The sequence below is a fragment of the Amphiura filiformis genome, chromosome 12 (assembly GCF_039555335.1).
Source record: "Amphiura filiformis chromosome 12, Afil_fr2py, whole genome shotgun sequence".
Classification (NCBI taxonomy): Eukaryota; Metazoa; Echinodermata; class Ophiuroidea; order Amphilepidida; family Amphiuridae; genus Amphiura; species Amphiura filiformis.
In genome coordinates, this window is record NC_092639.1 from 10,558,519 (window position 1) to 10,582,658 (window position 24,140).

Here is a 24,140-nt window from a genome sequence, read left to right on the forward strand (position 1 = left end):
AGAATATATAAAAACAGAAAGATTCGAGCCAGGTATACCAACTTGGTGTGGGGAACAAAGACAAAGACAAGATAAAAACTAATGCAGTATGTAAACTAGAATGGTTACTACACTAGAAAAAAATCCAAAACACAGGGATGGTAGACAAAGTTAACAAAAATACAATTTACAATACAAAATACAACTTGGTATACCTGGCTCGAATCTTTCAACAAAGACCAGTTCATAGATTCAGCTTTTCACATGGACTAATATGAAATATTGAGAATTAATCTGTGTGTGACATTATTTTTGATGTCATATTTACATGCCCCAAACGCACCATGATTTTCAGGTATGCCCAATTTGCATACATATAAAACATGTTTACATGTGCATACATTGCCAGTCACATGTCAAATGCTAATATAAGTTTTCACCATCCTTAATCAGACACATTGAAAGCTTACCTTGAATTTATCAACCATTTTCTTCTCAAAATTATCTGTCCTATTTCTGAGTGAGAATTCTTCTGTCTTTGCCCCGTCTTCTCCATACATACGAATGAAGACATTGGCATCTGTACCAGCTCCAGACACATCTCCAGTAGTGATGGTGATTTCATATGGTATACCTATGATGCAGAATAATAATACATTCTGTTATTAATAGTCTAAATATTGGTTTATTTCAGCTGAAATCTGCACCCCATATGGATGACATGACATTAATCTCCCAAACAGGGGGTGTAGATTTCAAATGGAGTCACCCATTTAGGTAACCTAATTTGAAATTCACATTCCATGTGTGGAAGATTAAGGTCATTTCTTCCATGGGGGTGTATGGATTTCAACTGGAATAGCCCAAATGTGGGCCGGGAAGAATAAGATCATGTCTTCCATAGGGTGTATGGATTTTAACTGGAGTAGTCCATTTGAAATTCACACCCCTTGCGTGGAAGAATTAAGGTCATGTCTTCCATAGGGTGTATGGATTTTAACTGGAGTAGTCCATTTGAAATTCACACCCCTTGCGTGGAAGAATTAAGGTCATGTCTTCCATAGGGTGTATGGGTTTTAACTGGAGTAGTCCATTTGAAATTCACACCCCTTGCGTGGAAGAATTAAGGTCATGTCTTCCATAGGGTGTATGGATTTTAACTGGAGTAGTCCATTTGAAATTCACACCCCTTGTGTGGAAGAATTAAGGTCATGTCTTCCATAGGTGTATGGATTTTAACTGGAGTATAGTCTATTTGAAATTCACACCCCTTGTGTGGAAGAATAAGGTCATGTCTTCCATAGGGGGTGTATGGATTTTAACTGGAATAGCACAATTGTAACAGATATTGAATTGTTGTGTATGTTTTGGATGAAAACAAGCTGGTAACTTTGCTGTCAGGTTGGCTAACATTTCAACTCACATAAACTAATTATAAATAAATAAAATATATTTTTTCAGCATTTTATAGTGACTATTCAATTTGTTCAAAGTGTTTTTCATTTATTCCTCTGTCATACCACTCCATGTGGCTGCCAACAACAATGGTGCTGATATAACAACACTTAACAGCTCCCCATTGTACACCTGGGTGGGGTGAAGCAAACAGAATTATGCCTTACCCAAGGGTACACTCCTTGGTACATCACACCACATAATATGCATAGATTTGGATAGTTGTTGGATGGGCTTTTGGGGCATAATTTGATTTCATAATACATAATGAGGGTTTCAATGAAAGAACAGTCAGTTGACGAATATGCATGGTACAGTTTAAATTAAGATCACCATATGCTCTTTGGGGTAATATGGGTTAAGTATGTAATAGTCTTTGTTCTTGCATAAGCATGGAACACCAAGGGTCATAATTGCACTTTGTGATTATAAGGTACATACGTATACGCCAAACTAAAGCTTTCATTATTAATTTTGGGTTTAATACGATTTTGTTACAAATAGCCAGTGGCGTAACCAGTGGGTAAGAAGGCAGCTGACCCCTTGTGAGAAGTCTTTCTCCCTCTCAGTGGGATGCTAATATTTAAGATTTGTTGACATTTTTTGTACTTTTTAGTCCATTTTTGACCATTTTCATCAAATGTGTCCCCCTTGAAAGTAGCCTTGCACCCTTTGTCAACCCTATGAAAGTCCTGGCTACGCCACTGCAAATAACTGCTGAAAACATATACAGACATAATTGCTGGAAAATAAGATCGCAATACAAATTAGGAATTTGAAGCTAGAATAAGAGGACGGACTACCTAGGAACATTAGCATTTTGTAATTTTTTGCCTTAATTTCTACATGCAAGAAACAGAATTCATTACTTCCATTTGCTAAAAACCTATATAATAGCTCCATGCAGTCTATTTCTACTCTTGTATCCAATTCTCAACTCACTCATTTCATGCAATGAATGCAGGCGGAATGAAAGATAGATAGCATTGTATTGTTCAGGTATTGAGGCATTATTGGTTACTTGAGCTGATCAGCTGCTTGACAATCAGCTCAAATATAACAGATCACACAGCATTGCAGGTTTGAACTTGTAACATAAGTACTAAGCAGCTCATCTTTCAATAGAGGTTATCCACTTCACTCATGTGTGACTTCTAACAAAAAGCGCTGATTCCTGTGGTATTCCTCATTCAAACCAATTCAATGCACGACCTCGGAGTTACCTGCATGACTTTGGCGGGCTATTTTGAAGCAGTCATGGTTGCACATGCAGGTACTTGTTTGAAAGTCCTAAACAAGATATAGCAGTCGCTGATAGGATATGCAACTTATAGAACACGGATAACCTCTATGAGGGGTTTATCCCTAAATGTTCCACACATGGTCTAGTCAACTTTGCTTGCCTTACCCCTGAACAAAAATGAAAAGCTAGTAACAATGGTACAGGCTTGGTGTAAAATCATCTTTTCAAGGTTATATGGGTTCGGATTTAAATAATGCAAGCATGCAGAATGCATGTTTGACCAATTCATGAGAGGATGATAGTTCATATTTTACATGCAATGCTTTAGCAGTAAAGAGGAGTTGCTGGGACTCAAAGTCTGTGCTCAGAAGACTTGTGCTACGATTGCTGTACATTGTTTTGATTCAATACATTTGTATGTATTACGGAGGGAGTGAAAAAAAAAAGATTGTTGTTGGGTAATAATTCATTTCATTTCATTTCATTCGGCTGTGAAGCAGGCGACTACAAAGTTTCTCCATGTACTACGATCTGAAGCCAAAGTGGCAATGGCATCTGGCAGTAGAAAGTTGTCGAAATCCCCAACAGTTTTTGCACGTAAGACAAGTAGGATGTTCTTTGCCTTCCAGGTCTTCTTTTACCATGTAATGGGGTGTAGTGAGCATATCTTCTGCATGGTTCATCTTCCTGCATCCTCAGGATATGTCCCAGGAATCGTAAAGGGTCCAGTCACATAAAATCATCAAAATTTACTTATTTTATCTACGCAATTACGCATTTATAGAGACTAAGTTAAAAGTTTGTGCACACAAACCAAATGGTAAGATAATTGCCAGTTGCTCTGGAATACTGTTAAAATTTCTTCCACTTTATGCAGGTAACAAACCACAATCTTGGAAATTGTTGGAACACTTTAAAGGCTTCATTGAAAATTCATACACTCTTAGAACCATATAGCCAATCAGAAAAAAACTGTTAGAAAAACACGCTTAGTGCATTAATATTGTATAATTGCACGGGCGCGCACTCTGCATACTACGCGCAGTGCTTTTGCGCGCGTTCGGACCGCGTAAGATTGATTCATTTTTCTTGCGGGTTGATGCATTTATATTTGCTCGTATTTTTTTACATTTTTAGTGACAATTTTGTTATAAAAATAGCAAAAATCACGGCATTTTTTTCACGTGTATGAAATTAGTTAATAAATGCGTATCACTTATTGCTCGAGAAATTGTACAAAATAATGCACTTGTACTGAGATGTTTATCGTCTAATGCACTGCCCCTTCGGGCTCGTGCATTAGACGCATCAACATCTCAGTGCTGCGATTATTGTGTACAATTTCACTGTCAACAAGTGATACTCATGTATTAACCTATAATTGGTCCCCCTTCTACCCTCCTACAATGTTGGCATGCCAAATATGCTCATCTTCATCATATCTTCCCCCAACATTGCTTGGTGGGGAAAGGGGCGGGTGTATGCATAAGATGAACATTGGGACAAACTTACTCATAATATAGCGTGCACAATATACTAAGAAGAGCATGAGAATCGAAATAGGTGTTCAAACACATTTTTCCGGGATTGCAGAAACTATAAGTCAAAATCTGCTTTGTGAACAGGATTCACTCTCAGCACTTCACACCTCATGCATGGTGCTGCCTTCACTGGGCCCCTGCAACTTGGGTCCAGTGCCTACTCTCATCTCCTCCTCCTGACCAAAGACGCAGGCAGTGCTTGATGCAAGTCGTCAGCTTATTGACAAGTAAATGAAATATGCATTCATTATGTTGTAAACATCAGTTGCATACCCCATGCCAAAAATTCTATGTGTTGTGTTGTCACGCATGTAGCAAATTTGCAAATATGCACAGTGCATGCGCAAACAACATTACGGCATTGTGTCAATTATTGCTTTCACAACTTGCACCAAAGCTATAGTCCACTATGTGTACGTAAAGTAATGAGAGCACTGGATAATAAAGTGCCAAATTTTGCTCAGCCCATGCCTGCGGATTTGATCAGTCTGCGCACGTAACTAAAGCACCAAGATTGCAGGGTACCGGCGTAGGTGCTGCCTACCTTCAACCCACAATGCAACAGTCAATCCTGTGTAAGATACAAATTAACATAATTCCCTTTCTAATCATGTTTAGTTTATAGCAACAACCAGATTATAAATATCTATACAAAATATACTAAAGTCTTTGAACCCATAATACCACCTTTGCAAAGAAATATGATAACAATTATTAGCTATTTTTCCCCATACCAAACATGCAAGCATTTAACTATAGTGGAAATTTCAATTGAATGAACACAGCTTTCAACAGCTGCATTCGATCCAACCGCGATCATATTTTGCATATTTCAAACTACAATGTGAATGCACGACCTTGGATACAGTACGAACCAATCACGAGTGAGTTGCCACTACAAGATTCCTATTGGGGCGTGCTGCCAGTACAGGTACACAGTCGCCAAGTACAGTCGCCAAGGTACTTGGCTGGTACTCTGCAGTACCAGGGGAGTATACCAGTGTAGTACCAGTGCAATACCACTGCTGGACAGTGCTGGTGGGTCCTATGCAGTAGCAGCATTGGTACTATGTATGTACTTTGTGTGCACCATGCAGTCAGGTACCTTGACAATGGTGTACCTGTGCAGGTGGCCGCAAGTAGAATCTTGTAGTGTAGCTTTGGATGGCAAAGACTTGACAATACATGTCTAACTCATCCGTCAGTATAATACAAATAGGGGCAGTTTGTAGTCATCTTTGATTTGTCACTATATTAAAAATAAACCACAGCATCTAGGTACCCGGCTGCATCCAATTTTGTACACAATTTGTTCCCATTATGCTTGTATTATCCACTTTCCCATGCCAGCATGCACACAGTTAACAAGCAACTAACAAGATTTTCCCTTATTCATCATTCCTCCACCATTAAGAAAGACCTACCTGATGATTACTTGGTTTTCAATATTACCTGATCAGAATATTATAGAATACATAAAAAGCTGTTATCATTCTTATATTTTTATTTTTTTATCACTGTTTCTACATGCAGATATTGTGTTTTTGTACATAGTAAGACAATTTTGGAGTTACCTAAAACAAGTTTTGATTTGGACAAGTTCTAATAGACCTTTTTAGGACCTATATGAAAAACATTGATCCTGCTCAACAATAAAAAAAATTCAAACAATCAATTTATGGTGATTTGAACATCTATTTGATCACATAGTGGCCTCCGATCAGCTACTTAACATGTTACATCACCAGGGTATGGGCGCTAATATAATGCAGGCTTTGCCGTTTGAGGGGAGCTAGAGCGATTGCTCCCCATTACTCCCCTAAAATAAAACTGAGGAGAGCTTTGTATTGCTCGCCTACCTTTAGTGTAACAATAATAACCACATACAGTACAGTAAAAATCCTGTAGCATTCAAGGAGAGCGATTAAAAGCTCCCCTGCAAATTTCAAACGGCAAAGCCTGATAATGTAATCATGGCTTAATAGTATTTCACTCACTGCAATCAAAATTAACAAGAGAGTTATCACAGTACTAATGCAGCCGGTCCCTGTGTGAGTGGTTGAGCTTTCGTCAGATGTATCTCTAGCTTCATCAGGACTGAATGCAGTCAGAGACACATCTGACGAGAGCTTAACCACTCATACAGGGACCAGCTGCACCGGTAATGTGATAGCCGACAGCATAATCGTAGAAATACTGAATAATATGAAATCATGTTGACAAAATAATAACAGAATGTTTCAGATATTCCTGCATTGTATTTTGTCAATTCTTAAGGATTTTGTGTTTACAAAAACAATACAGAAATAGAAGTAGCTCCTAGCTCCTGCGATTTATCTACAGAACTAGGATCCACTTTTGACTTTTGCCAGTCCAGCATCTGGCTAGTTTGGCAAATTTGCTTAGGGCAATTTTTATTTTGTATTTATTGATTTTATTTTATGTAAAGCATATCTAGGGATTAACAGCTGAAATCTAGAAGATAACACTGATGAAATTTCAGCCAGACCTTGCATCTGGTGACCTGTGAAGGGGTCACTGTAGATAGCTGGTTGGGGCATTTTTACACGACAGGCAAGTGTAGCCAACAATCGGGCTTATTACCCTGATCAGAACAGTCGACTGTAACAAGGTCTTTTATCATGTATAGTTCATCTGCCCCTCTTTTACCACATGAGCCACAGGGAGAGGGGATTTTTTTTCCGTCATGCTGGGATTTGAACCCGGGACCTCTCGTACCAAAGGTAAAGACCGTAACCAGTATGCTACGCTGCTCCCCAATTTACTAAAATCTCTATTTATAAGAGGGTGTAGTTATCAATGATACAAGTTTGGCTTGCCCTTCATTACCCAATGCCAACCTTGCAAATTCTTTATTTCTGCATTTACAAACTCAGGTCAAGGAATGTCATGGGAGCAAATGAAAAGAACTTTTTACATAGAATATGTGGTGTCAACACAAGAGTTGTATCGTTAGTTTATCTGCACTGCAAATCATTGGTAATACTTGAGGCACAAAAAGATATACATCTACAGTACCAACAAGAACAGGGTAGCATTTTCAAAGTTTCAAATTATATTACAGAAAGTAAGAGTACTAAAGTACAGTTTTTCAACAATTTTACTCTATGTAAACAAACCAATGAAACTGTGGATATCCCACTGCATTAGGCATAAAATTCCATTAAGCTTACCTGGACCTATCCCAGCATGCAACAGTTTACATGACAAGAAATAGATAGCAAGATGTTACCATTAATATGGCAACAAATGTATACAATCTGAAAATTAGTTATGTCTTTCAAATAATGTATGGAGAAGAAAGTTGGGGTAAATATAATGGCAAAGGAACTTGACCAGAAGATATAAATACAGGTTACACTTTATGGGAATATTCATAATATAAAATTTTGGTTTGCAAACAAACATTTTTCTTTCAAATATAAGATTAATTCCATTTTCATTTCTTTACTAATACTTAACCCCATGAGAACTACCTGCCGATTGGTCAAAAGAAGTTTTTATTATCAATTGGCCCAATCAGCAACATTGTTAGAATAACTTCACCACACAAAAAAATTGGGGTGAATTATTTGCAAAGCTCCATTCTGATTGGTGATTAAAGTAAAAATATCATATAATTGACCAATCGGAGGCAATGTTAGATCGGCAGGTAGTGCTCAGTGGGTTAATTTATACATGTAATAATTGAATATTTCCATTTTGCTGGACAAAACTGAGTGAATTTTTACTCACTACAATATTTCTTCCTTCACATCGGAGGCCTTCATCAGGTATGACTGATATGGTCATCTGATCCACTTTCCGGGGAAACTGGTTTCCGGTACTTCTTAGTCTCTTTTCAAGTCTTTAAAAGAGGATTGTAGACGTGACTTAGGAAATACTTCTCTCTGTTCACGGTCTTGCTCCCTCATCACACTTAGTTTTGTCAAGCAAAATGGAAATATTTATTTTAATCAACAAACCTAATGAATCAACAATGTTATACAGTCAAATTTGCCCCTTATTTGGCAAAATGGCACATCTGACTAAAGATATATAATTTTCTTGATTCTTTCATCTGACTCCAGAACATCATTATGTTGTTTTTACTCTTAATACTCTGTTCATGTTGTTAATGTTAACATTAACCTATCAAACAGTAAATAAGTATGTAACACAATAGATAAAAAACAACAAAAAAAACCAAAAAAAAACCAGCAACTACTTACGTGCTTTGCTCTTTTTCATATCTGTTGGATACAATTCTATTTCTAGTTCTCCATCCTCTTCATCAGATGCCAACCAGCGATGTGTAGCAAATGAATCGTCTCACCACGAGATGGTATATCAATGTCAATACCATCTAGAAACCAGCCTGCTCCAGGACCAGATCCATCATGACCAATTCAGAATGTACTCAAGCTGTGAAATATAAATTTGGTTGTAAACAATGATGAAAGAGGCCCAACTTGCAATGCCAATGCAAGTTTAACATGATGTGTCAGATTTGGTCTCTGTTCAATGCCTGCTATTTGCACAATTAGGCCCCCCCCCAAAAAAAAAAGATAGTTTGCTTGTCCTCCACAACTTTTTCAGAATTGTGTTGGTCGGTCAGGATTTTTTCTTCTTTAAATATTTTTTTAAAGGTCATAGCCAAAACATGACTGTCTGCTTTTAATTAGCTTAATAAATAGCCCAAATAGTTGTGAATTGGGATATTTCACTATTGTATAACACTCCATTCATGTTTTCAAAACAGTTTAGAAGTGTGTAGAAACTGTAAAAAAATTTCAGGATGTCAAAAATGTTGGAAGAAAAACAACAACTTTTTTTGGAATTTCCAAAATTAGGGTCGGTATTCATTTGTACAGTAAAACAAACAAAAATCTTTTATTCAGATTTTCCACAGTAGGGTCTGTTGGTGGAGGACAAGCAAGCAAACTCTTGTTTTTTGCCTTAGCATGTATGTATGTGTTTTTGTTTCAAAGCTAAATCTAAATTTTGGGGTGTTACGGTCAAGCAAGTTACTGAAAGTCACTTTGACTGGATTGGGTAATGTCAGTAACAACTTTCATTATGTTTCAGTTTTCCCCGCCTGTCGGATGTTTTAGCCATCCACCTCCACAATAAGGAAAAACTAAATTCTATACCTTTCCAAAGTCCACAGCTTCCATAGTGAACTTGTCAGTTCGTCCCCGTTCAAACTTATTCTTGTTGTTCTCAGCCTGTTTCAGTGGCAGCATCCCTGTGTCCCCATCCTCTCCAAATAGTTTGATAAAGACATTAGCATCAGTCCCTGCTCCTCTCTCATCCCCTGTCTTCACTGATATATGGTATGAGGTAGCTGGAAACAAAACAAATTTGTTAGTCTCAGGGCCTCTTCTTCTGGTGTTTCTTATTTAAATAAACCAGGATATCAATGAAGATCATCACACTTTTTAATGCATTGTGTCACTCCCAGATGCAGTCAGTGTGTTACTTCATGAAGTATCATGCACAAATTAGTTTCTGGTACAATCAAGCAAACCAAGAATACCCCCAATATGTGCCCCATACATGTATCAAGATGGCGATCAAGTCCTGGTTCTCTGGTTTTAATTCTGTGCTGCTGCCTGAAACTGTGTAGATGCCATTCTATATCAATCCACAATTTTATGAATCATGCCTATTATAAGGTCTGGGTGCTTAATCTCGCCGATAAAGTCTGCGGCGTGCCCGCAACCCAAGACGCAGACCCAAGCCGATGCGCCTATGCTGAGAAATAAAATACTGTTGCGATATGCACTAACAAAATGTGTGTCTGCTCGATGAAAAGCCATGTTCAGTCACCCGTTCATCGGCTTGATCGGCCCAACTCCTACATTTCTACGCAACCGCTTATAACACTTGACAACAATACCCTTACAAATTAGTGTCCTTGAGTGCGTTGATTCTTTGCCGGATTATATCGACTGATCCGCAATTGCTCACGGTGAGTAAACTCAAGTACGTACTACAATAAACATTAATATAAAGGTTTTGAGTAATGAATGGCAAACCGCAGAGCAAGAAGATGGTAAGATGTTGCGAACTCGATGCCCATAACTGCTCGCGAATTCGCAACCAGGTATATGGCTACACTATATTAATTCATCGGCGTGCTGCGGCTTGAAACTGCAAGGCGCAGTAGAGCCATCGAAATGCTGCGAGACGACGCAGAGGTAATCGGCGAGATTAAGCACCGGGTCCTAAGTTGAACAAAGTATATTGCTTACTTGATAGAAGTTGAGGACTGCCTTCAGTCACCAATTCCCTGACAATTAGACCATCATCTTCATCACGATCAAGCCACCTGCAAAATGTAAAATGTTTGTTTTACCGCTTTAAGATATGGTACAATGAGGTACTTTTGTTGTCAAAAAATGTAATCTTTATTTCATCATGGAAGAAAGAGATGAGAAGGAACCACAACGACTTCGATCGGCCAAGTTTTAATCCGCTTATCTATTGACGCATGAAAAGAAAAGCTATCCATGGTACTTACTTTCATGTATGATCCATTTACCGGATCGATGCTTGGCGAAATCATTACTGGAAAAAACTATAACAAACCCATCCAAGAACAAACAAACGCTACCCAGAAGTAAGATTATGGAATTTCACTGATGCTCTGAACTTGTATAGTAGCTTTGTTTTGGGATCTACAGTCAAACTGTTTTCTTGATCGTGTTGTGTAGAAAATGTCCTTTAACACATCGAAAAGGTCATCAAAATCGGCCGTTTTTTTGCTGAGTTTCATCTTTAGCAAATAAGGTAACATTTTGGTGATTTTTTCGATGAAAAATAGATGCAAAATGTTCTTAAATAATGCACAATGTTCCGGTTGAGTCCGGTACATGAAATCTGTTTAATTTAATAGTTTATATGTGTATGATCGTAACTAGCTAACTCGTTTCAGTGCCAAAGACTGCCAACTCTGAGAAAAAAAGTCATCAAAGTTCGGAAAAATTGGGCGAAATGGAAGAAAAAGATGTAGGCCATCAATGACCGATGATCACGTCACCAGAGAAAATCCTATAGAGTGCTTGCACGGAAGGTCATTAGTTCAAATCATCCTTCAGACACGCTCCAGAAGACATGCAAATACATGGAGTACAATACCAATCACCTATTTAACGCGGGTATTGATCAAAGTAAATCCTCATGAATAACAATGTCAATTAAATGTCGGTAAAGGGAGTGGACAAAGTGAATGCGTTCGTTGTGGTTCCTTCTTATCTCTTTCTTCCATGATTTCATCAAATGAAATAAGGTTCAACTCTCTTTTCATGTGGTACTTTTTTTGACATCCAAAAAATATACATGTAGTTTTGTTTTTCATACATGAACACTGGAACCAAACTCAAAGACTTAGACCAAGACTAATGTCAGTTAGTTTTTAGTAGTAACTTATATAAACCATTAACTTCTACAAGCCTAAACTCAATATGTGTTTACATTCTTGCAAAATATGTTATACCTAGCAAGCAAAACTAGAGTACTGATTTCCATACCCCACACCCTTTTTAGTAACTCTCACCTATTGCATGGAAAGACCACCTCTGTTTTAGGCTTGCCTTCCTCCTTCACCACCACCTTATCCAAATGCCATCCAGCACCAGCACCTTTACCATCATGTCCGATTCGTATTCGGTTGAGTTGACGTAACGTAACAGCCTCCAACACAAACTCATCCACTTTTTTCCTTTCAAACTTGTTCCTATTTGTGCTTGATTTTGATAGAGGGCGCTCTCCGGTGTCTCCATATTCTCCGAAAAGCATGCAGAAAACATTGGCATCTGTCCCTGCACCAAACTTATCACTAGTGTGCACTGATACATTGTATTTTGTCACTGTAGAAAATAGTATGATAGAAAGTTGTAGTAAGTAATGCAAAATACTGTCATGAGAGAGCTGTCAACATCAGGCAGATTCTGATTCTGATACCGTATTTCGTCAAATAAACGCCCCCGGGGGAGTTACATTTTCCCAAGGGGGCGTTTATTCAAGGTCAATTTTAGAACGATAATTCCCTGTTAAAATCATTAGGTAAACTAAAAACACATGCTAAAATGACAAACTATGAACTAGAAACACTTGACTTCTGGCTCACTTCCGGGTTTCTGATCCAGATTTTCGCCAATTATTGACGCTATTATCGACCATGTGCGCAACTTGGTAAGCTTACTACACAAGATAGCATGGAAATATCGGCATTTTTGAAACATCTTGGTTGAAAAAAAGTGGTGGGGGCATTTATTTGAGCTTTAATCTAAAACAAAAGAAACAAAAGAAAACTGAAACAAAAAAACTGACAAATGAAATGAAAGTTATGAAAAGTAGAGAAGTAAAAATTGAAATAAAAACTGCTTTAAATAACGCTTCATTGAAGAAACTGTGTTGTCTCTTTGTTTAAGCTTGTTGGAATCTTTTGCGCCTTGTATAGGCCAGTTTGTCACTTTTAAAACTGGACCTTCGTCTATTCAATTGCTTGTAACTTTACTTCTTGAGGTGGTGTCATAATGTGCAGGATTAGATAGTGCATCTATTACAAAAACAAATTGACCCCTATGAGGTTCAGTTCTGAAATTGTGATTATTTTTCCAAGTGTAAGGATACTTTCTTGGCGCAGTATATATAACTTACATGGTAGTGGTTTCTTGATGGAATCTCCTGTTGCTGGTAGTTCTCTGATAATCTCATTGTCATCTTCATCTTTGGCAAGCCAACGCTCGCATGGGAAAGTAAAGCACTGTTTACTCGATACATTCTCCAACATTATCTGATGAAAAAGAAATTGAAATATAATATTACTGTTCTCTTCAGTTTGTAAAGATTTTATTTCAATCAACAACAAATAGGCTTTTTATTTATCCATTTAATTTAGCCACTTTTGGTAATAAGTGAATGTGTAATGCATATTATACCCACTAAGTCTGTTGCATTGATGTTACACAGGCACTGTTCAGTATTAATTCATGTTGTAATATGGCCTGTCTATCTGGCATTGACATTGATTAAACTATAGTACTTTAGTAGGGCACGCGTTAGGCGCAGCGATGCGGGCTCTGCCTTATAATCGGTGGATTGCGAGTTCGAGCCCAAGGCGGTGCCATCGTGTTGTGCTCTTGGGCAAGGCGCTTTACCTTACTTGCCTCTCTCTACCCAGGGGTGAAATGGGGAGCTGTTATGAATATCGTCCATGAGCGCCGCCTAAAGGTATGAGCATGCCTTGGGCATTGTATGGCAGCTGACATATTCTAACGACAGCGGAATAAATGTAAAGCGCTTTGGTACATGTACACATGTGAAAGGCGCTGTATAAATACCAACATTTATTTATATTTATTTATTTATACTCTGATCAGCTTGTAAAAAGCGAGACTCATAACATCGTGGATTGATATAGAATGGCATACATACAGCTGGGCGCAAGCTGTGCGCAGCGCCTACATGAACTGCACTTTAGTGAATTAGTGAACTTAAGCATAAGTTGGGACTTTGTTGATTTGCGCAGTAACCAAAACAGAATAATCCTCGCCTATTACAAGCTGATCATAGTATAGTGATTTTAGTATCATAAATGATACCCTCAAAATTGATTGACTGATTGATTGATTGATTGACTGATTGATAGATTGTTTGAACCACACATTGACTTACTGATTGATGGCTAGGTCACAATTTGTCTAAATATCATTCACACCTTTCCTTTATAATCATATGACATGCCACCAGCTACCTCCGGTCTATGAACCTGTTCTGTCACATGACATTGCCAGCTCGTCATGTGACAACCCAGATCAATAACCCAATTACCATCAGTTTGAAAAAGACACAGAGTCGCCGTGTCGAAAGCTCACATAAGTGAAAAATTTTAGTTGTGTGTATGGGTTTAAACTCTACCAATATGCTCTCTCTTGATTAATTGACAAAATTGATCAATCAACTGATTGTCTGACCTACCAAACAGATCAATTTTATTTAATCCTACCTTCTTGAGATGCCATCCTGGTCCCATGCCACTGTTATCATGCCATACCCTCATCTTGTATGGTTTTCCTACATCCACAACTTCAATCTTGAAATCATCTCTGTCTCCTTGCTCAAAGTTATTGCTCTTGTTTTCCAGTTTGACGTCATCAGATTTGCCTTTGTCGCCATAGAGACACATGTAAACATTGGCGTCTGTGCCTGAATTGGATATATCACTTGTGAACACGGATATGTTCCAGACTTCCTCTGTGAATGAGAATATGATACGGAGAGTTAATCCGCGATTGGGTTTAAGCTGCAGAGTGGATTAATGATAATGTAGGCAAAATATGCTAATGAGCTCATTAATATTCAGAAATATGCAAATAATTTGACACAAAAGTATAGAGCACATGAGGCCACCATACCCTATCACTGTACCAAGTTTGAAGTTGATCAGCCATTGGGTTGGAGCTGCACAGTGGATTAATGAATTTGCTTCCGCCCGCACAGCCAAACAAACAAACAAAGATACAAAGAAACAAACAAACAACCATCTGGATGATAACATAAGCCCCACATATATATGGGGGCAAAAAGTACCAATAATAAAAGTCAGAAATAAAAAAAACCAGTTTGCGTTTTATGATTCTGTCAGTAAACCACCAGCACACCCCATGATTGTTTAGTTTTAGCATGTTTTATATGAAAAACCAAGAATAGCTAAGTATATTCCTGTAATTAGCCTTTTACTAGATTATATTATTATTATATTATAAATGGTTTATTAAAACAATGTACTCACAGCAAATAGCTGAATTACAACATCATTTACACATCAAAATATTAACACAAAAATATCACAACAATGGCAAGAAAAAATATATACAACAATTAAATGAGACTACAATATGAGCAACAATGACAAATCAAACTGAATCCGAAACTAAAACCAACCTCAGTACAAACAGCAGAGAGAACTGCAAAAACAACGCAGCACAGAGAATGCAAAATGGCCAAAACTATTTCAACTGTTCATTCCACTTTTTGACCATGTACGGGATAGCACTGTTGGCGTATCTCTGCGTCTTGCACTTTACGCAGCGTCATCATGTTGCTATTATGGAGAGGAACCTTGACTACTTCGGATCTCAACTTAGAAATTGTTGAGAGTCATATAGTTTGGTAGCAAAAACTATCGGGTAAGGTCAGTAACAAAAATCATTTGTTTCAGTTTCTTCCCCACCCCTATTAGATTTTGATTAATTCAACCACACAAGAACTACATGTCGTTGTATGGTTGAATTTCTTATTAAAATTGCCTTTTAGGAGATTTTTGCATAAAACACTGATGCACAGAAAGAGACACCCCCCTAGGTGTATGCACACCCCCACACACACACACACACACACAAACACTTACTTTGTTTCTTGGTCTTCCTCATAGATTTATTCTCATACAATGTCCTCTCTATCTTGCCATCACCTTCATCTTCAGCTAACCACTTATTACACAGGAAAGTCTGTTCTGTACCGGCTGCTGGGCAATCTATCACAATCTGTTGCATAAAAAAATATACATAAGGCGTTAATCTAAAACAGGCCTTCTCAACTGGCGGCGCGCGTGTCACTTGTGGCGCTTGGAGTCAGTCGGAGTGGCGCACGATAATTTGAAAGGGTAAAAATGGGTAAAAATACCCAATCCGAGCCGTTAAAAAACTATAAAATCTGTGAGGAGCCGGGGGGCTGCTCCCTGGTCCCCCAGGTCTCGCCGCTGGACCCAGGGCCAGAAAGCGGCCCTGGACCCCACCAGCTCTGCGTTCGGTCGCACACATGCTCCCTCGCAAAGTCCTGCCTTAAACACAGTTGGCACTTCATGATCACTAACATTTTCCAGCTGGCACTTCAAATAAACTAGTTGAGAAGGCCTGATCTAAAGTTTGTCTCAAAGCTCCTGCGCGCGTCAGTAAAATCACTCGTTCCTCACTAGTTATTCAGTTTTTTCCCCGCTGTTTTATTTTTTCAAAATCCACCACACAAAAATCTCATGTCTGACATCGCCAGACATCAAAATAGCCTAAATCGTAAATCTCAATCAGGTTCTTCATCTTGACCACAGTGAAACCTCCTTGAGAGATGAAATGGTGGTCTATTCTTGTCATTAAGCTTGTCCTACAGATAAAAATAACTATTAAATTAAGACGGCCTAATCAAAATGAAATGGTCTACAGATTCGGCTTTGATATGATCTGATACAACTGTGCCAAAGGGAGCAAGTTTGAAATCTGAGCTATCAGAAAACCCAGTAATTAAGTATGTTGATCAAATCCTTACATCCCCAGGGGTCCATAAGTTGTTATGGCGGACCGAAAAAAATTGGCATGGAAAATCAATTTTGGCGCTTTTCTCAAAAAGTGCTCATTTTTGCAGCAATCTGCCATGCTAGTTGGATTCCTTGCGTCATTTCCTTTCTGAAAATGTATACTTTTATGTACTTATCATCATTAGTTTTAAAGATACAATACAAAACAATGTCTAAAATTTCCCACTTTGAGTGATCCTGTGTGCCACCTTAAGGAAGCTTTGTGTGTCTCAAAATCGTTCGTAACTAACGACGAGTCGTAAGTTCCATTTCAAAAAAACTTACTTACGAACGGTACCCTTCATAAATAATAGGGATTTACTACAGAGACCTTATGTCTGGTATTGGATATTCGTAACTTTGTGAATGGCTACTTGTGTTACGAAAGGTTAAATGTTTAGTGAAATGGACCCCAGTATTACTAGAATGCTCTAAACATCGTACCATCAGTCTGCTATGCCACGCTTCAAAAGTGCTGCTAGAAATTATACTCTGCAGGCTAGCCCACTACATTATGCCACAGATCGCAGAGGAACAGTTTGGATTTGTTGCTGGTAAAGGGACAACTGACGCAATCCTCACTTTACGTAACATCATTGAGAAAACAGTGAAACGCCAAGATCAACAACTGTGGCGGATGTTTGTTGACTACAGCAAGGCCTTCGACACGGTCAATCATGATGTCCTGTGGAAAACTCTCTTGGACTTCAGCACACCAAATCACCTAGTCTGGCTGCTAAAGAGGCTGTACTCAAAAGCGACTGGTGTTATTCGTGTAGCAGATGGCCACACAGACCCATTTCCATTTGAACAAGGAGTTCGGCAGGGCTGTATTATGTCCCCCATGCTATTCAACGCCTGTGGTGAATCGATCATGCGACAGGTGAATGAGGTTGTAGATGAGAGATCAGGCTGCATTGTCGGTGGAAGAGCAATATGGAATATTCGCTATGCAGATGATACCACACTCATAGCATGCACGAAGGCAGAACTTGAGAAGCAAGCAGTCGAGTTGGAGAGGTGCAGTCACACCTTTGGTCTCCATATTAACGCAGCCAAAACCCATGTTATGACCCATGGTAGCAAAGAGACAATCTCCCTGGGTGGAAAGCCGATTAAGCAGGTTGAAAGGTTCAAATACCTTGGCTCAATGGTAGGGTGTGATGCAGACTCTACACCGGAGATCAATGCTCGACTAGCAATTGCCAGAGATGCCACCAGCCAATTATTAGGATTATGGAAGGCTAAAGCGATCAGCCTGAAGCTGAAGAAACAACTGGTGAGATCCCTTGTCTGGAGTATAATAGCCCTGTATGGTGCAGAAAGTTGGACCCTAAAACAAAGCAATATCAAGAAGATAGAGTCGTTTGAGCTGTGGGTATGGCGCAGAATGCTTCAGGTCAGCTGGAAAGATAGGAAAACCAATGCATGGATCCGTCAGAAAGTGGGCATCACAGAGAATCAAGGTCTGCTCAGTCAGCTGAAGAAAAGAAAGATATCCCTGTATGGTCATTGGAAGCGGCGTCCAGATAGCATTGTTCAGATAACGATAGAAGGAGAAGTAGAAGGAAAAGCCAGGCCAGGTCGAAGGAAAACAAGATGGATTGATAACATCAGAATGTGGACTAATGGAGGAATGGCCGTGGCAAGAGAGAAAGCACGCAAGAGAATGCCGACGGTTCTATGAGGACTATGGCAACGCAGCAGCAGCAGCAGCAAAGTTATGAACTTAAACCTGCCACTTTCCTTATGCCATTCATTGCATTTTGCTCACTATCTTTACCTGTACTTTAATTTCACAACTGCTGCCTTTGGCTTTGTCAAGGTTTGGGGGGAAGGGAGTTTCAAAGTGTCCTTCTTGAGTTGAAATTCTTGGTATTACTTAGGTCAAGTTCCATCCTTGCATCTATATGCATGACACTATAAAAATAGATTAAGTTACTTTCATCACTTCATAAATGTCACCTTTTCTAGATGCCAACCAGCTCCTCCTCCAGCGTTGTCATGGCCGACATCAATCCTTGATAATGGACTTAATATCGACCCCAGCTCCACATGACATACATCGGTGCGCCCTCTCTCAAACTTGCCCTCCTCCAACCAGATTTTGCCGCTGGATTGCTCACCATCCTTGCCCCCATACATTGTAATGTAGACTCGCGCATCAGTCCCAGCTGCTCTTTTTTCGCTAGTAGTGATCCTTACTTCATATGGAATGCCTGAGGGGAAAGCACATTGAATACAGATAAGCAAAACTATAAAGCAAGTAATGACTTTTTTTGGGGGGGGGGGGAAGAAACTGAAGGCAAATTAGAAATTGCTCCCCTGGTAAGGATGTTTAGGAGAGTTATCAGGGGAGTGATTTATATTGAATATCAACAACTGTTTATAATGACAGGTTAGCAGAATGCTACAGGGTGTCCCTAAAAGAACTGTATCGTCGGAAACTTGATTGTTTGTGTATTTTAACGCCATAACTGAACATATCTAAATAGTCAAGTCTTTCCATGGATTCCAATATCAATCGATGATCTGTATTCTTTGTGCTAATCACAGTGTATCACTCAGCGCATGAGGCGTCTATTGTCATTGATAGATATTTGACTCAGTGGAATGGATTAACAAGAGCACCAATGGCGCTGTGGCTCTGCGCTTTTTGGTGACAGTGAAAGTAATTGTTCTTGGAGTCGCATGGGCAACAAGTGAAATCATTTGAGTATGTGACAGATCACATTCCCCAACAGGTACATCTGGTAGGTTGGTAGCTATCTCATTTGCAGAGCATACAATAATAGATCAATCAATTTAGGGAATTAGCGACATGGATCGAAACGGGTGGAAATGAGTCCAAATGGGCCAAAACACATCAAAATATAATTATATACAGGCGAGTAGGCCTATGTCAAGAATAGTGTTAGTCTGAATAAGGCTTTGGCTCTAAATGGTGACTGTACCACCAAGTTTCATGACAGTTAATACTAATTTGACCTCAGATGACCCTGGTGACTCTGAAATGACATTCCCAAAATTTGACTCTAAAAAGTGACTATACCTAACAAGTTTCATGCCCATCCGACAGTTTTGACTAACTTGACCTCAGATGACCCCTGGTGACCCCAAAATGACCTTCCAAAAATTTGACCCAAATGTTGACTGTACCCACCAAGTTTCAAGCCCATAAGACAGTTCTGACTAATTTGACCTCAGATGACCCCTGGTGACCCAGATATGACCTTCCCAAAATTTTGGCTATAAATGTTGGCTGTATCCACCTATTTATAAGCCCATATGACAGTTTTACTAATTTGACCTAAGATGACCTCTGGTGACCTCAAAATGACCTTCCAAAAAGTTGGCTCTAAATGTTGATTGTACCCACCAAGTTTCATGCCTGTCCGACCGTTTTTACTCATTTGACTTTAGATGACCCTTGTTGACCCTAAAATGACCTTCCAAAAAGTTGGCTCTAAATGTTGACTTACCCACCAAGTTTCATGCCTGTCCGCGAGTTTTTACTACATTGACCTCAGATGACCCTGTTGACCCCCCAAATGTCTTTCCAAAAGTTGACTCCCAAATGTTGACGATACCCACCTAGCTTCACACCCATTGACAGTTTTTACTTATTTGACCTCAAGATGACCCCTGGTGACCCTGAAATGACCTTTCCAAAATTTGGCTATAAATGTTGACTGTATTCACCAATGTTCATGCCCATACAACAGTTTTTACTAATTTGACCTCAGATGACCTCTGGTGACCCCGAAATGACTTTCCAAAATTTGCCTTTAAGGGCGCAACACTAAATAAGCGTCCCATAGGATAACGTGTGATTTTGGCCTACTTGAAGCCATTCCTGGCGTCCCTGCAATACTTGGCAAAATAAATTTGGTATCAAATTAAAGCTCTGTTTCTGTAGATTCCAAAACTTTTGTCGGCATATATCGATGACCGTTGACTTTTTTTTTTTTTTCGCGGTGCACAAAATATGGCCTAAAAATATACCAAATTCACCACTCACATATCAAAATCGGAAGTTGTCTTCATCCGCCACAGAGAATTGCTTTTAAGATAAAATGTCCGGTTTTTTCTGCATGTTATCATTGAAGACACTTGTCGAATTCATATGAGCTGATATTGAGTGATTTAGAGTGAACATGTCGGTAGATATGGTCGCTACAATCTCATACTCACTATGGACTATATTAGCGAATTTCGTTCTTACATAAAATGCGTAGTGATTTAGTGTTGCGCCCTTATAAGGATTTAAAAGTTTTCAAAATCCACATTTCTCACTTATAAATTAAATTAGAGAAAATTTGTAGCTCAACACCGAAAAGTTCATGTCTCTGCGACATTTCGTTCAAGAGAAATGTTGTTTTAAAGATCAGTGCCGAAACGCGGAAAATCGCATATTTCGACTTTTCCTCCAATATGCGAGAGTTTGCACAAAACTCACAAAACTAGTGACAGACAACAATTTAAGCACGTCTTTGAACCAAGTTTAATTTCTTTTCTAGATTATCTGTCTTGCCATTTTGTTTTGGAAAGCACTTGTTAATGAGTGTGAAGTACAAACACCCCCCCCTGTTTCAGTAGTAACAATTATGATCTTTTTTTGCATATTTTTACTGAATATGCAGCAAAACGGCTTCATGCAGATTAACAATGCCAATTAACTTTAAAACCCATTTTGAGCCTTTTGAAGATTTTTGGATACAATTTCTAGACTTTGCAGGCGCCTGCTCGCCAATAAATCATTTTTCCCAATAATAATTCATCAGGGTGACTTTTCGTAATCCTTGTTTATCTTCATGATTGAAATAGAACACATTTCATGATGCGCATTTCTTATTTTACGCGAAGAATGTAAAAAGAACGCGTTCATAACGACGGCCGTTACAAGGGGCGCAACACTAAATAAGCGTCCCATAGGATAACGTGTGATTTTGGCCTACTTGAGCGCCATTCCTGGCGTCCCTGCAATACTTGGCAAAATAAATTTGGTATCAAATTAAAGCTCTGTTTCTGTAGATTCCAAAACTTTTGTCGGCATATATCGATGACCGTTGACTTTTTTCGCTATTTCACGATGCACAAAATATGGCCTAAAAATATACCAAATTCACCACTCACATATCAAAATCGGAAGTTGTCTTCATCCGCCACAGAGAATTGCTTTTAAGATAAAATGTCCGGTTTTTTCTGCATGTTATCATTGAAGACACTTGTCGAATTCATATGAGCTGATATTGAGTGATTTAGAGTGAACATGTCGGTAGATATGGTCGCTACAATCTCATACTCACTATGGACTATATTAGCGAATTTCGTTCTTACATAAAATGCGTAGTGATTTAGTGTTGCGCCCCTTATAAGGATTTAAAAGTTTTCAAAATCCACATTTCTCACTTATAAATTAAATTAGAGAAAATTTGTAGCTCAACACCGAAAAGTTCATGTCTCTGCGACATTTCGTTCAAGAGAAATGTTGTTTTAAAGATCAGTGCCGAAACGCGGAAAATCGCATATTTCGACTTTTCCTCCAATATGCGAGAGTTTGCACAAAACTCACAAAACTAGTGACAGACAACAATTTAAGCACGCCTTTGAACCAAGTTTAATTTCTTTTCTAGATTATCTGTCTTGCCATTTTGTTTTGGAAAGCACTTGTTAATGAGTGTGAAGTACAAACACCCCCCCTGTTTCAGTAGTAACAATTATGATCTTTTTGCATAGGCCTACTGAATATGCAGCAAAACGGCTTCATGCAGATTAACAATGCCAATTAACTTTAAAACCCATTTTTGAGCCTTTTTGAAGATTTTTGGATACAATTTCTAGACTTTGCAGGCGCCTGCTCGGCCAATAAATCATTTTTCCCAATAATAATTCATCAGGGTGACTTTTCGTAATCCTTGTTTATCTTCATGATTGAAATAGAACACATTTCATGACGCGCATTTCTTATTTTACGCGAAGAATGTAAAAAGAACGCGTTCATAACGACGGCCGTTACAAGGGGGCGCAACACTAAATAAGCGTCCCATAGGATAACGTGTGATTTTGGCCTACTTGAGCGCCATTCCTGGCGTCCCTGCAATACTTGGCAAAATAAATTTGGTATCAAATTAAAGCTCTGTTTCTGTAGATTCCAAAACTTTTGTCAGAAATTACCGACTACCGTTGACTTCGTTAGCTCGTTGGGGGGGGAAAAAATGTGGACTTCGAATGTCCTAGATTCACCACTCACATATCAAAATCGGAAGTTGTCTTCATCCGCCACAGAGAATTGCTTTTGAGATAAAATGTCCGGTTTTTTCTGCATGTTATCATTGAAGACACTTGTCGAATTCATATGAGCTGATATTGAGTGATTTAGAGTGAACATGTCGGTAGATATGGTCGCTACAATCTCATACTCACTATGGACTATATTAGCAATTTCGTTCTTACATAAAATGCGTAGTGATTTAGTGTTGCGCCTTAAATGTTGACTATAACTATACCCACCAAGTTTCATGCCCATCCAACACTTTTTACTCATTTGACCTCAGATGACCCTGGTGACCCCAAAATGACCTTCCAAAATATGACTCAAATATTGACTGTACCTGCCATGCCCGTCCAACACTTTTTATTAATTTGACCTCAGATGACCTCTGTTGACCCCGAAATGACCTTCCAAAAATTTGGCTCTATACTGTATATATTGACTGTACCCACCAAATTTCATGCCCGCCCAAAAGTTTTTACTAATTTGACCTCGTGTGACCTCTGGTGACCCTAAAATGACCTAAAAATTTGGCTCTAAATGTTGACTGTACCTGCAAGCCCATAGGACAGTTTTTTCTAATTTGACCTCAGATGACCTCTGGTGACCAAATGACCTTCCAAAAATTTGGCTCTAAATGTTGACTGTACCCACCAAGTTTCTAATTCTTGCCATGACAATTTTACTAATTTGACCTCAAATGACCTCGGGTGACCTTGACCCACTTGCCAAAACAAACTTGTTCTGTCTCGGGTCAAGATGCACCCACCCACCAAGTTTGAGGAACACGCGACCCCTAGTCTCCGAAAAAATAAGAATTTGCTCACCGATAGCTTCACATTCTACATGTACATTGCATTCAAAATCTAGTCGGATTTGCTGAAGAATGACACCGTGTAATATAAAGCAATGGAAGTTCAGAAGTAAACACAGCCGATCACAACAGGCGATTGCATCAAAAATGTTGTTAAATTACATTTCACTCTTCGGCAAAAAAAAGGCAAATCTTGCTCAAATGATGCAGTTGACTCATCGAAATAACTTTCATCCAAATTTCAACATTAACAGAATGAACCTCCGGTGCAAACTGCAAAAAATTGCACTGCTGTCTGCCTGAAAAACGATAGCAAAGCACTCTAGCATGGAATGCGAAGAACGTGTACAAATTGAAACTAGCCGAGGTACTCACACCTCCGTCACTACGATTTCCACTGTCCTTCTACGTACGAAGGTCCAAGACTTCTGACAAGGGGGTGACACTAAATTCACGGTTGTTCTATTAGCAACGCA

At 38.9% G+C, this 24,140-nt stretch overlaps 1 protein-coding gene across 1 annotated transcript in view; it reads right to left on the minus strand.

Moving 5' to 3' along the window:
* LOC140166610 (lipoxygenase homology domain-containing protein 1-like) overlaps nucleotides 1-24,140 on the minus strand; it is a 138,682-nt gene that overhangs the window by 58,253 nt on the left and 56,289 nt on the right. The window contains 11 exon segments of the mRNA XM_072190111.1: nucleotides 450-613; nucleotides 8,451-8,546; nucleotides 8,549-8,627; nucleotides 8,629-8,643; nucleotides 9,372-9,565; nucleotides 10,476-10,552; nucleotides 11,780-12,092; nucleotides 12,886-13,021; nucleotides 14,234-14,481; nucleotides 15,638-15,773; nucleotides 18,542-18,795. Of these exon segments, the coding sequence (XP_072046212.1) occupies nucleotides 450-613; nucleotides 8,451-8,546; nucleotides 8,549-8,627; nucleotides 8,629-8,643; nucleotides 9,372-9,565; nucleotides 10,476-10,552; nucleotides 11,780-12,092; nucleotides 12,886-13,021; nucleotides 14,234-14,481; nucleotides 15,638-15,773; nucleotides 18,542-18,795 (1,712 nt within the window).